We start from the raw sequence: 13,033 nt of genomic DNA on the forward strand, positions 1-13,033 counted from the left end.
TACATATAGTATACTATCTCATTACTTTATTTCCTCTATGAGGGAAAAAGAAAAGTAATAAACCTACAATCTCGAGGGTGGATGTGTGTTGAAACTTCAACCTTCGACAACCTAAGTGAGATTCGCGAGATTTCCCTTGTCGAGGGTTGAAGTTTCGGCCTATGTATTGTTTCCAAGTTTTCTTTGTTCGTCGAGTTCTCAACGTTCAACCTCCACATTAGTCTAGTTCTCAACGTTCGACCTCTAGCCTCGAACTCCCAAAACAACAATATTTCTCTAATAAGTTTCAAAACAATAATATTTCTCTAATAAGTTTTGAAAACAACAATATTAATATTAAATGTCCGTTTAAGAAAACCCAAAAGAAGTAGAATCACGCTTACGTGGACATTGATAGAACCAACCAGCTTCAACTCTCACAAGAAAATAGTCAAATAATTAATATCCTCCACGAACGAACATTATTTAATTAATATTGGTTAATTTATAAGTTCAACCATCATTATTTAACTCACACATAGATTAATGGATTTTAAACTTTAAAAAATATTTTAAATAGTTTTTAAAATTGCAATATCGTGTAAAATAATTTATTCAAATTCAATTCTTTATCCAACAGCATCATACGTCTAAACTTGAGTATATAGTTGATCACGATGTTATTGTACATATCTTCAATCAAGTATCAAATATGGGTATCGATATTAAAATCGAGATTTAAATTTTAGAGAGAAATCAATAAAATATATATAGTATTTACGAATATTTCATCAAGTTAAAAAATTTATAAAATTTATATAAGCTAGAAATATTGTTATTAATATATATATTTTTATATTGGACTAAATAAATTACAATTTTTTTTAATGTTTTATGAGTATTTATAAAAAATATTAGAGATATCAATAGATGTTTAATATCGATTTCGTATAACTCAATTTATGGATATATTCATAGATATATCAACATATCAATAAATATTTTTGAGTTCCGAAACTATTATTCATCCTACCGATAGTCAAACTCGATTCTTAACAGATAAAATTTAAAGTTTTTTCTAAACCCAAATTTATAAGATACTTTGAGACAGAGGGTCACGAAACCCACAAAAAAAAAATGATTTTTTTCCAAAACGCAGACTTCTTAAGAGAGATGATGATAATGATGGAGGAAAAAAAAAAAAAAAACAAAATGGCAGCCATATTTTGGGCTATAAAATCCCAAGGGCTTCTTGGCTTTTAGGTACATGTTGTGAAAAACTTCTCTTCTTAAAGATATATCGAGTGTTTTGTTTTGTTTGTAATTGGTTAGAGAAAGAAATGTCATTGATTGGAAGCATTGTGGGGGCTATCTCTGGGTTGAAACATGGAGGGAAGAAGATCCATGGAACTGTGGTTTTAATGAGAGACAATGTTTTGGACTTTAATGATTTTGGTTCTACTGTTCTTGATAATCTTCATGAGCTTTTAGGGGACGGTGTTTCTATTCGACTCATTAGCGCTCAACATGGTGACCCTTGTGAGTATTTACCTTACTTTTTGGTTGGAGATATTTATTTCATTTTCATTTTTGAACTTTCGAACCAAGGCTAGATTCATCATTAAGTTCTATATATTTGCGTTGAATAACTTGAATTATACATGTGTATTAGAGGTTACCAGAAAATGTTTATTCAATTCAATGATTAAAATATCAATGTCGATGTCGATATTGATATTGAGATTTTGATTTTACTTATATATCTATAAAATATTGATATTGAGGGATATTTTCTACAAATCACGAAATTTATAAAAATTAGTTTAAATAAACTTGTTTTTAATCCCAAACTAATTTATGGATATTGTTATTAATAATTTTATTTATATTGGATTAAATAGATGACACTTTTTATGTTTTACATGAATTTATAAAAGATGTTGGATATATCTAGATAATTAATATCGATGTTGAATTCTTCGATTTACAGATATATAACATGTTGATAGATATTTTCGTATGCTAAAAATCTTCCATAATTCAACCAAAGGATAAATTATCCATCGACATGTTGATAAAAATATTCGTCAACCATCAATACGCTACCGATCATGCATAATTCAAGTTAATTGAGATTTAGGGTGCACTTATTGATCCCAATTTATTGTGTTTCTTGTTAAAAAAAATTAATAATAATGCTGCATGCTAGAGGTTTGCAAAACTATTTGAGCTTTTTACTTATAAAATCTTTGGAGAAGCATTTTTCTTCTTTGCCTCTCTTTAGTCCTTTTTATATAATGATCTTTGTAAGTTACTCTCTACTTATTTTTTTCCGCCTCTCTTTGTTTTCATGTTTTTTTTTTTTTTAAATGGGTTAATAACAAAAAAGAAAAAGAAAAAATCAATTTAATCTTTTGTTTAAAAAAATTACTAATGTTTCACAAGTTATAATATTATCGTCTTTGATTATTTCAAAACTATTCTTGGTGTAGAATTGTATTAAAATAATAATTGAACTAAAATCGGAATTTGAAGTGGCGTGGCGGTGACCTAAAATATTATGATATTCTAAATTTCAATTTTGGTTCAACATTCTAATGGATTTCTATTCTAATTATAGTTTTGAAATTTTCACTCAAGGTTAAGGATAATATTATCGTAACTTTTTTTAAAAAATATGTATATATATTTTTAATTAAACAGCAACGTTGATGAATATTTGTTTTTAAATTTAGCCTTCTTATATTTTTTATAAAAACTTCTTTCAACTAGTTTTTTTTTAATTAATATGCATAATTTATTTAAAATATCTTACATCATTAATGATATCAACATGATATATATATATACATAAACTCTCAAATCCACATAATACTCAATAATAAAATTTTTATTAAACACCCTACACAAAGTAAACGGGTTTTAACTAATTCAGAGACTATTACAAAACATATGAAAGTCTACGGTGACCAAGTTTTTTTTTTCTCCAAAGAATGCGTAAATTTAAAGAAGACTTTTAAGCTGGTTAAGATAATGATTGATTTAACATTTTCTTAAAGTATTGAACTTCTCATTTTAATTATAATACTTTAACAAAATGTTTTTTTTTTCTTTTCTTTTTCCCAATCTTCTTGACATGTGGTTTTCATATTTCAAAAGCAAAGTTATTTTAATTTCTGAAAATGCTCCTAAAATATAGACATAAATAATAAAAAGAATTAATATAAGTAATTTTTATATTTTTTAAACCAAGTCAAAATTTGAAAACTAAAAAGTAGGCTCCATTTGGTTTTCATTTCATTTTTAGTTTTTGAAAATTAAAACCTATTTTCTTTAGTTTTCTTACAATAATTTGCTTATACAAAAGTTGAATTATTAACTAAATTAAAAAGAACAAGTTTTTAAAAACTACAGCATCGTTTGGTGAGCATTTCATTTTTGTTTTTCGGTTTTTGAATATTAAGCTTATTTGCTCTTGATTTTTCACAATAATTTGTATTTTTCTTATATATAAAAGTTAAATTTTTAGTCAAATTTTAAAAATAAAAAAAAGTTTTTAAAACTACTTTTTTTAGTTTTTCAAATTTGGTTTGATTTTTGAAAATATTGGTTAAAAGTAGACAATAAAGCAAAAAATTTAGATATGGAAGTATTGTTTTAATTTTCAAAAAAAAAAAATAATAAATCAAAGGGGGCCTACTTTTTTTGGTTGAAAACATTAGGAAAAAAAAAACAAAGAAATTTAGAGGTAAAATAAGTGTTTATAGGTTTAATTTTTAAAAACTAAAAAAAATTTCAAATGGTTATCAAAGAGGACTATAGTATTTAAGTTAACTTGTTTTTGTTTTTGAAATTTGACTAATAATTCAACTCTTTTATTTAAAAAGGATAAAAGCTCGAATAAAAAATAAAGAAACAATAAAAAATAAAAATACTAAATAATTAGTAAACGAGTCTAAAGATGCGATTATTTCGAAGATCATGATTTATGTAGTAGAACAACTATTAATTATTATTATTATTGTGTTCAACAAAACAGCTAAAGATTTTCAAGGGAAAGTGGGAGAGGCAGCATACTTAGAGAATTGGATTGGGAATACAATAATTCCAATATTTGCTGGAGAAACAGCCTTCAGTATTACATTTGATTGGGATGAAGAAATAGGAATCCCAGGCGCTTTCTTCATCAGAAATGAACATTTTAGTGAATTCTTTCTCAAATCTCTCACTCTTGAGGATGTTCCTACCCATGGTAGACTTCATTTTGATTGCAATTCTTGGGTTTATCCTGCTGATAAATACAAAAAGGATCGTATTTTTTTCGCCAATCAGGTAATTTTTCGTAACAAAAAAACGTTAATCAAACCATATTGTCTAAATTAAAAAACGATACTCTTTTATCAAGCTATCAATTGTCATTATACGTATGATAACGTTTTGTGGTGTGATCTAATTAACTCATTATTTCATGTCTTGTAAGATGTTAATTGTTGTGATTTTTTTTTAAAAAATTAAGAAATCAAAACATAAGGTATTTCTCACTAAGATAATAAAACTATATCTTAATTTCAAATCATTGTTTTATCCTTTAGTTTTAATACATTTAGCTAGAGGAAAAAATATTTTGATTTTTTTTTAAAAAAAAACTGAAATTAGAAATTAAATTATATTTATATAGCCTTTTACTTTTTATTTAAGAATTAAAAAAAGAAAAAAGGTTGATTGTGCTCATCAACTATGTATTAATTTATGTTTATTCACTTATCAAGTTGCTATCTTAATTGATGATTAAATATAATAAAATGGTTTAAGACAGCAAGTTTGTATGATAATGATACTTTAATAAAGAATCCCTAGCTTAGCCTATGTATTTGGAATAATTAATATTTTAAAATAGAAGGACTTTGCCTTGATATACTCTTGACATGTAATTAATTAAGATAAGTGCATTGTTGCATAATAATTTGTATCCCTCAACATATTTTGTTTCACATTTTCTTAGTTTTGGGATTTATTTATATAACAATAATAATAAATCAAAAGTCCAAACGTTGCAAGCAACAAAATATAACTAATAAAACATTATTTAGCTCCGTTTTGTAATTATTTGATTATTTGATTTTTGTTTTTTAAAATTAAGCCTATTTTATTTACTTTTTTTTACAATGATTTGCATCTTTGTTAAGTACAATGGTTAAATAATTCTTAGCCAAATGTCAAAAACAAAAACTACTTTTTGAAAACTACTTATTTTAATTTTCAAATTTGGCTTGGATTTTTTAACCATTGGTAAAAAGTAGGTAACAAAAGAAGAAATTTGTAGTTGGAAGTAGTATCTATAGGTTTCATTTTCAAAAACAAAATGATACCAAACGGGGTCTTAATAATTCATGTTTTTAAATAGTTGAAAACCAAGTATGAGAGGAGTAATTCAAGATGGTAACAATTTTACGTCATTTCGTATTTTTGGATATTGAACATCCTTTATAGGCTCTGATACCATACTCACGTATCTTATAATAATTATGAAGTCTCTTATTCATTATTTTCAAGGTGGGATAGCTGTTGACCTTTTGATTGAATGTATATATAATATTTTAATAAATTGAGCTATGTTCAGATTGACAATATATAACGATGTTTTGAAAACAGACATATCTTCCTAACGAAACACCCGAGCCACTTCGAAAATATAGGGCAGATGAATTATTGAACCTTAGAGGAAATGGGAAAGGAGAAAGAAAGGAATGGGATAGAATATATGACTATGATGTATACAATGATATTGGTGACCCTGATACTAATTTGGACCTTGGTCGTCCTATACTTGGAGGCTCATCTAAATATCCTTACCCTCGTAGAGGAAGAACTGGAAGACCACCTTCTAAAAAAGGTAAATTAATTATCATTTGTAATTTTTTTTAAATCATTACTATTATAAATAATTTATTTTCTACTTAATTAAGTTTAATTAATCAATATATTATTGTCTCACCTTGATAATAATGTTTAACCAATTTAAGTTTTTTTTTTCTCCTCTGTCCATGTTGAGGATAATTATGTATTATTTGTATATCAAGCATGTTGATCATTCTTTTTTCCTTATCTCAATTTTTTATAATACATTTCTCAATTTATAAATGACAAAACTGTTGAAGATATTTACAAATAATAACAAAATATCACCGTTTATCTATGATAAACTGTAGTACTACTATCCTATCACGGTCTATCGTAAATAGACAATGAAATTTTGCTATATTTGCAAATATTTTGATTCATTTTTCTATATTTGAAAATAATCCTAAAACTATATAAGACATGTCCATTTTTTTTGTTTTTTTTGGACTTAACATGTAACCGTTGAGATTTAAACTTAACTTTTATGATTAAGAATGTTTATCTTGATGAGTTGAGTTAAACTTAGAAGTGAGGCAATGTTGAAATAAATTATAATTAATATTACTAAAGGGTAATGAATTTTGTTTATTGTGATTTTGAACATGCAGATCCCAACAGTGAAAGTAGATTACCAAGTTCAAGTAAAGCAACTGATGTGTATGTTCCAAGAGATGAAAGATTTGGTCACTTGAAGATGTCAGATTTTCTTGCTTATGGTCTAAAATCAATTTCAAGATCAATCAAACCAAAATTGGAAGATCTATTTGATAGTACCCCAGGGGAATTTGATGACTTTAATGATGTCTTTGATCTCTATGAAAAAGGTTTGCCTGTTCCAAGTACTTTGATTCAGAGTATCACTGAAAACATTCCAGCTCCATTGCTTAAAGAAATCTTTAGAACTGATGGTGAAAGATTTCTTAGATTCCCAACTCCTCAGCTACTTCATGGTATGTTTTTTTTTGGTTTTGTTTTCTTGCTTTTTCTTTGGAGAAACCGAGAATAGTTTCTTTTTTAACGGTTTCTTATTTCTCGTTTCATGTTTTTAAGGAAAAGATATAAGATTTTAAAAAAGTATAAATAGTGTAGTGTTTTTAACTGAACTCGAGATTCCGTGAGTACATAGTGTAGTTATTTTACTAAACCATTAATATGTATATTAATGCATAAATGAAATGTGGAGTGACTTATGGTAAATTATATATGTGTGAAGTACTTGACGTGACTTAATATTTAGATGCAACACGTAACATAGTTTTATTATGGATGCTCATGTGGTGGACCGTAGAAATCGTGAAAAAAAAAATAAATTTAGAGTTAAAAAAGGAACAAAAAGAATTTATTTGGAAAAAAAAAAAAAGAAATGTTAAAAAACGAGAGCTATCAAATGCACCTATTTAGAGAAATTTTATTAGCCAACAAATATTACCTCTTTAATTAGTTAGTTCATACTTTTTTTTAAAATAAAATCACTAGCCACATTTAAATTTTGTAATCAACAAAGTAAGAAGGCACTTTTATTCACTTATTATTTAAACATTGATCTAGTCTTACATGTTTAAATATAAAGTCCTCCCAAAACAAAATATACTTTAAACTATTTTTTTATTGAATTTGTTTGTAATGGATCATAACATTCTTGGGATTTTTTTTTCTCTGAATTTAATGACTTTGAATAGAGAATAAGACTGCATGGAGCACTGATGAAGAATTTGCAAGAGAAATGTTGGCCGGAGTTAACCCAGTAGTCATTGCTCGTCTTCAAGTAATTTTTCTTATTATCATAATTTGGTTAAAATACAATTTTAGTATATAAACTTTCAATAACTCTTAAATTTAGTCTCCTAAATTTTACTTTTGAACTATGAATCTTTTCTCTAAAAATATTGAAAAGAAATTCATATATTGTAGTTTCTTGCTTGAAATTACAATACTTATTATTTAATCAATTTGAAAAAAATATTATTTAAGATTTATTAAAAGTATAGGTACTATTATAACATAATTATTTTGTTTTTATTGGAGTTTATTTAGAAACTTTAAACTTATAACACATTTTTAATAATTACAGGAATTTCCACCTACAAGTAAACTAGACCCTAACATTTATGGTGATCAAACAAGCAAAATAACTGAAGAACACATAAAAGATGGCTTGGATGGAGCGACTGTGGATGAGGTAAAAATCAAGAAAATTTAGAGTTTTATTATTAACTTTTGAAACTTTTCTTTAAATTAATTTTCAATAATTATGTTTTTGGATAGGCAATTGAGAAGAACAAGCTATATATATTGAATCACCATGATTCATTGATTCCATATCTTAGAAGAATAAATACAACTCCCACAAAGACATATGCCACAAGAACAATTTTGTTCTTGAAAAATGATGGCACTTTAAAGCCATTGGCAATTGAACTAAGCTTGCCACATCCTGAAGGAGACAAATTTGGAGTGATTAGCAAAGTAATTTTGCCTGCTAAGACAGGAATTGATGGCTCAATTTGGCAGCTAGCTAAAGCTTATGTTACTGTTAATGATACTGGCTACCATCAACTTATTAGCCACTGGTAACATTTTCTCATTCCATACCCCTACTCAAAATTATAAAATTATTAGAAAAAAAAGTATACTCTTAGTCCCTCAGATTTGATTTAGATTGCATTTGGATCCTTGAATTTTCAAACTCCACGATTTTACTTATCAATTTTACTTTTGGTAGTACTCTTGATTCCTCCGTTACTTTTTATGTTAATTCCTAATAGATCAAAGCTGACATGACACCTACTTTTTCTATTAATTTTTTTTCTCTAATTTTAAATAATTAGATTATAAAAAAAGAAATTTTCACACCTAAGAAAAATGTCAAATTATTTACAGAAATAGCAAAAAATATACTGATAGACATTGATAGACTTCTATCAACCTCTACCAATGATAGACTTGTATCAGTTTCTATCACTGATAGTATCAATGATAGACTTCTATCAGTTTCTATCACCGATAGACACTGATAGACTTCTATCAGCGTTTATCAGTGATAGACTTGTATACTTCTATCACTGATAGATACTGATCGACTTTTATCAACGTCTATGTGATAGACATTGATAACAATGTCTATGTGATAGACATTGTCTATCACCAATGTCTATCACAAATTAAATTTTGCTATTTGTATAAATATTTTTCCTAAGTATTTTTTTTTTTAAAGAAAAAAGAAAGAAGAAGAAGCAACAAGAGTTTACCAAGTGGTAAACCATGGTTGGACGAATGCAATCTAGGATGTACTCAAATATTTGTTTAAAGGAAGACACACGAGTTCAAGTTAATTTATTATAATTATATATAATATTCAAAATATTTTGATAAGTTTGATTTTTTTTTTTTTTTTATTAGTTCTTGCTGTCATTTTTTTTATAAAATTTTTCCTAAATCTTGATTTGTCAATTTTTATTTGCTTATCAAAACCTTATCATACTCACACCATTTATGAATAAATCCACCCACCTATATATCTTTAATAAAGTTGAATAATAATTCTTTAAATTTATATTATTTGCTTACTTTTTTTATAATGTATAGGTTAAATACTCATGCAACAATCGAGCCATTTGTAATAGCAACAAACAGACAATTAAGTGTTGTTCATCCAATTCATAAGTTACTTGTTCCTCATTTTCGAGATACAATGAACATTAATGCTTTAGCCCGACAATCTCTTATTAATGCGGATGGCATTATTGAAACAACTCATTATCCAGCTAAATACTCCATGGAGATGTCTTCTTTTGTTTACAAAAGTTGGGTCTTCCCTCAACAAGCTCTCCCTGCTGATCTCATCAAAAGGTAATCATCATTACAAAATATTAAGACCCTGTTTCATTACAACAATTTCGTGTTTTTTGGTTTTTAAAAATTAAGAACCAACTTTACTTTAGCTATTGGTCTCTTTTGTTTTGGTTATATATCCTATTCTATAGAACTCATTTGATAACTATTTGATTGATTTGATTTGATTTAATTTTATTTTTTTTATGACCTTCATTTTTCTTAAGGTAATAAATATTTGAATTTTAGAAAATTTGGAAAACAAAAACATGTTTTTAAAAATTATTTTTTAGGTCCTATTTAAAAATGATTTCATTTTTTATTGTTGTATGATTTTGAAATTTATGTTTGTTTGTTCCCAATTACTTATTATGGTTTTTAACTCTCTTAAAGTAACGTTTGAATTTTTTGATCAAATTTTAAAAATAAATAAGTAGTTAAAGAGCAAAATATATACATACATACATATATATATATAAGTTTTCAAAGCTCGGCTTGGTGTTTGAAAACATTGGTGTAGAGAAGTGAGTTACTAGACAAATAAACTTGTAGGTAGAAATAATGAGTTTAGAAACTTAGTTTTTTCAAAAATAAAAAACAAAGAATCAAATGGTTATTAAATGCAACTTTTAGATTTTCAAAATTTGGTAAGGATATTTTGAAAACATGGTTAGAATGAGAGAGTATATATAGATAATAAAACAAAAAAATGTCATACATAGAAATAATACTTATAAACTTAATTTTTAAAATCTAACAAAAAAAAAAACTAAGACGTCGTTGGGTAATTATTTGATGTATGATTTTTTTTTTTGAAAATTAAGTCTCACCTCCAATTTTCTTCATTTGTAATCTACATTTCATCAATGGTTTAAAAAACAAGCAAAAATTTGAAAACTAAAAAAAAATAGCTTTTAAAAATTTGTTTTTATTTTTAGAATTTGGCTAAGAATTCCATCATTGTACTTCAAAAAAATATAAATCATTGTAAGAAATAGTGAGAAAATAGATTTAATTTTCAAAAACAAAAAACAAAAAACAAAAAACTAGATGATTACCAAATGGAACCTTAAATTAGTTGTCAAATGGGACATACCTTAGTAATTTTTTTACCAAAAAAAGAAAAACACAATCAATAATTTATTTTCATGTCTCACTTCATTCATTAACATTCAAACCTTGGCATAATTTGTTAAAGAGGAGTTGCAATAGAGGATTCAAGCTCTCCCCATGGTCTTAAACTCCTAATAGAAGACTATCCCTATGCTGTTGATGGTCTTGAGATTTGGTCAGCAATCAAAACATGGGTACAAGATTATTGCTCTTTCTACTACAAAAATGATCAAACACTACATAATGATACAGAGCTTCAATCATGGTGGAAAGAGCTTCGTGAGAAAGGCCATGCAGACAAGAAAGACGAACCATGGTGGCCAAAGATGCAATCCCTTCAAGACCTTATAGAAACTTGTACGATTATTATATGGATCTCTTCAGCTCTTCATGCTGCAGTTAACTTTGGACAATATCCTTATGGTGGCTTCCCTCCCAACCGACCATCAACTAGTCGTCGGTTCCTACCGGAAAACGGTACTCCCAATTACAAAGAGCTCGAGTCGAACCCTGAGAAGGCATTCTTGAAAACAATCACTTCACAATTGCAAGCTCTTGTGGGGGTGTCAGTTATTGAGATTTTGTCAAGACATTCTTCAGACGAAGTTTATTTAGGGCAAAGAAGCAACCCTGAATGGACTTTGGATAAGGAAGCTTTGGAAGCATTTGAGAAGTTTGGGGAAAAGTTGGGTGAAATTGAAGCGGAGATTGCTATGAGAAATAAAGATCCTGAATTGAAAAATAGAGTTGGACCTGTGGATATGCCATATACTTTGTTGTTTCCTACTAGTTCAGAAGGTCTCACAGGTAGAGGAATTCCTAATAGCATTTCTATTTAAATGAAACCTTAGGGTTTCATAATTTCATCTTTTTAGTTTATCGAGTGACAATCGTAATAAGTTGCAGAATAATATTTGGATGTATATCTTAGATTGTAGTTATCCCTCTTTAAGCATCTCGTTCCATCCACACTGAAGAAAAAATTCTGATAGAAAAAGAGTTTGTCAAGTGTTCATAAATTGTGGTTGGACAACTGGATGGATTGCTGAAAAAATAGATGCAGTCTAAGATGTATGGTACGTTTTTCTATAAAATTGTGTATGGTTTGAATGGGTTAGGTGGGTTATGGTTTATTGTTTTATGTATTATTATTTATGAATAATTTTATGGAGTGATTGATGTTTCAATAAACCATGGTTAAAGCTTGAAGAATTAGTTGATTTCATTTATATTTGTTTCTTTAGTATTGCTATATATCAATATTGTTATGTGTGTGTTCCACAATGTATTAAATTCTCAATCGCAAAGCGAATATAGTTTAGTTGGTATAAAGATATACACTACAAGAAAAAGATTCTTTCTTAATGCACGAGATGATGAGAGAAGCCCAATATGTTTTTTTGTTGTTGCTGTTGTTTTTTTTTTTTTTTTTTTTGGTTTCTTTCCTAATTTATTGGTGATATTAAATTCAATTGATAAATACCTCAAAATACTTATAGAATAGTAATCCATATGTTTTATATTACAACAAATGCATAATTTGTTCATCCAAATAAGGTTAACAAAAAGAACCTAAATGACCCATTTGAAGTTTTACAAAGCAAAATATTGATTGTATTTTATAAAAAGAACCTACCTAATTGGATTGAACCATTCAAATTTTACAAACCAACCATAACAAAAATTAATGGGTCCTATCTCACGCCACGTCATGTCATTCCTTTGCATAAACTTTAAACTGTTCATCCCAAATCACCTAATAAAGACAACATGTAAACTTAAGTTAAATGATTATTATTCCAAACTTATGTATATAAACTATTTTGACATAACAAATAAAAAAAATAGAAACACATAACACACTCCACATACTCCATACAACACGTAACTTCACATACACCCCTTTAATGCCACTTCCAAACACACAAGCACATATACCAAACACACAACACATCACTCTAACCCTCACCCCTTAGAGACACATAAACACATACCACACTCCATCCCTCCCCCATCCCTTCAACTAATTTCAAACACACACGAATGTACCATTTTATCCAATTCCAAACATATAACACACGTACAAAACACACAACACATAACTCTACCCCCATCTCTTACAAACATACATAATACCTACACATATGTTACTCCATCCACCCTTTCAACTAATTTCAAACTCAGACACAGATACAAACACATAACACAT

General features: G+C 27.4%; 1 protein-coding gene across 1 annotated transcript; it reads left to right on the forward strand.

The window, feature by feature from the left end:
- The first annotated feature begins 1,231 nt into the window (after nt 1-1,231).
- LOC120069352 (putative linoleate 9S-lipoxygenase 5) lies at nt 1,232-12,036 on the forward strand. The gene is made up of 9 exons (XM_039021098.2): nt 1,232-1,518; nt 4,019-4,311; nt 5,632-5,872; nt 6,489-6,830; nt 7,560-7,645; nt 7,952-8,059; nt 8,146-8,450; nt 9,466-9,729; nt 10,910-12,036. Exons 1-9 carry the CDS (start codon nt 1,320-1,322, stop codon nt 11,661-11,663), a joined length of 2,592 nt encoding a protein of 863 aa, XP_038877026.1. The 5' UTR covers nt 1,232-1,319; the 3' UTR covers nt 11,664-12,036.
- Nucleotides 12,037-13,033: the final 997 nt, after the last annotated feature.

This window comes from Benincasa hispida, chromosome 6, assembly GCF_027475165.1.
Source record: "Benincasa hispida cultivar pf3 chromosome 6, pf3_genome.v1.1, whole genome shotgun sequence".
In the NCBI taxonomy this organism is placed as follows: Eukaryota; Viridiplantae; Streptophyta; class Magnoliopsida; order Cucurbitales; family Cucurbitaceae; genus Benincasa; species Benincasa hispida.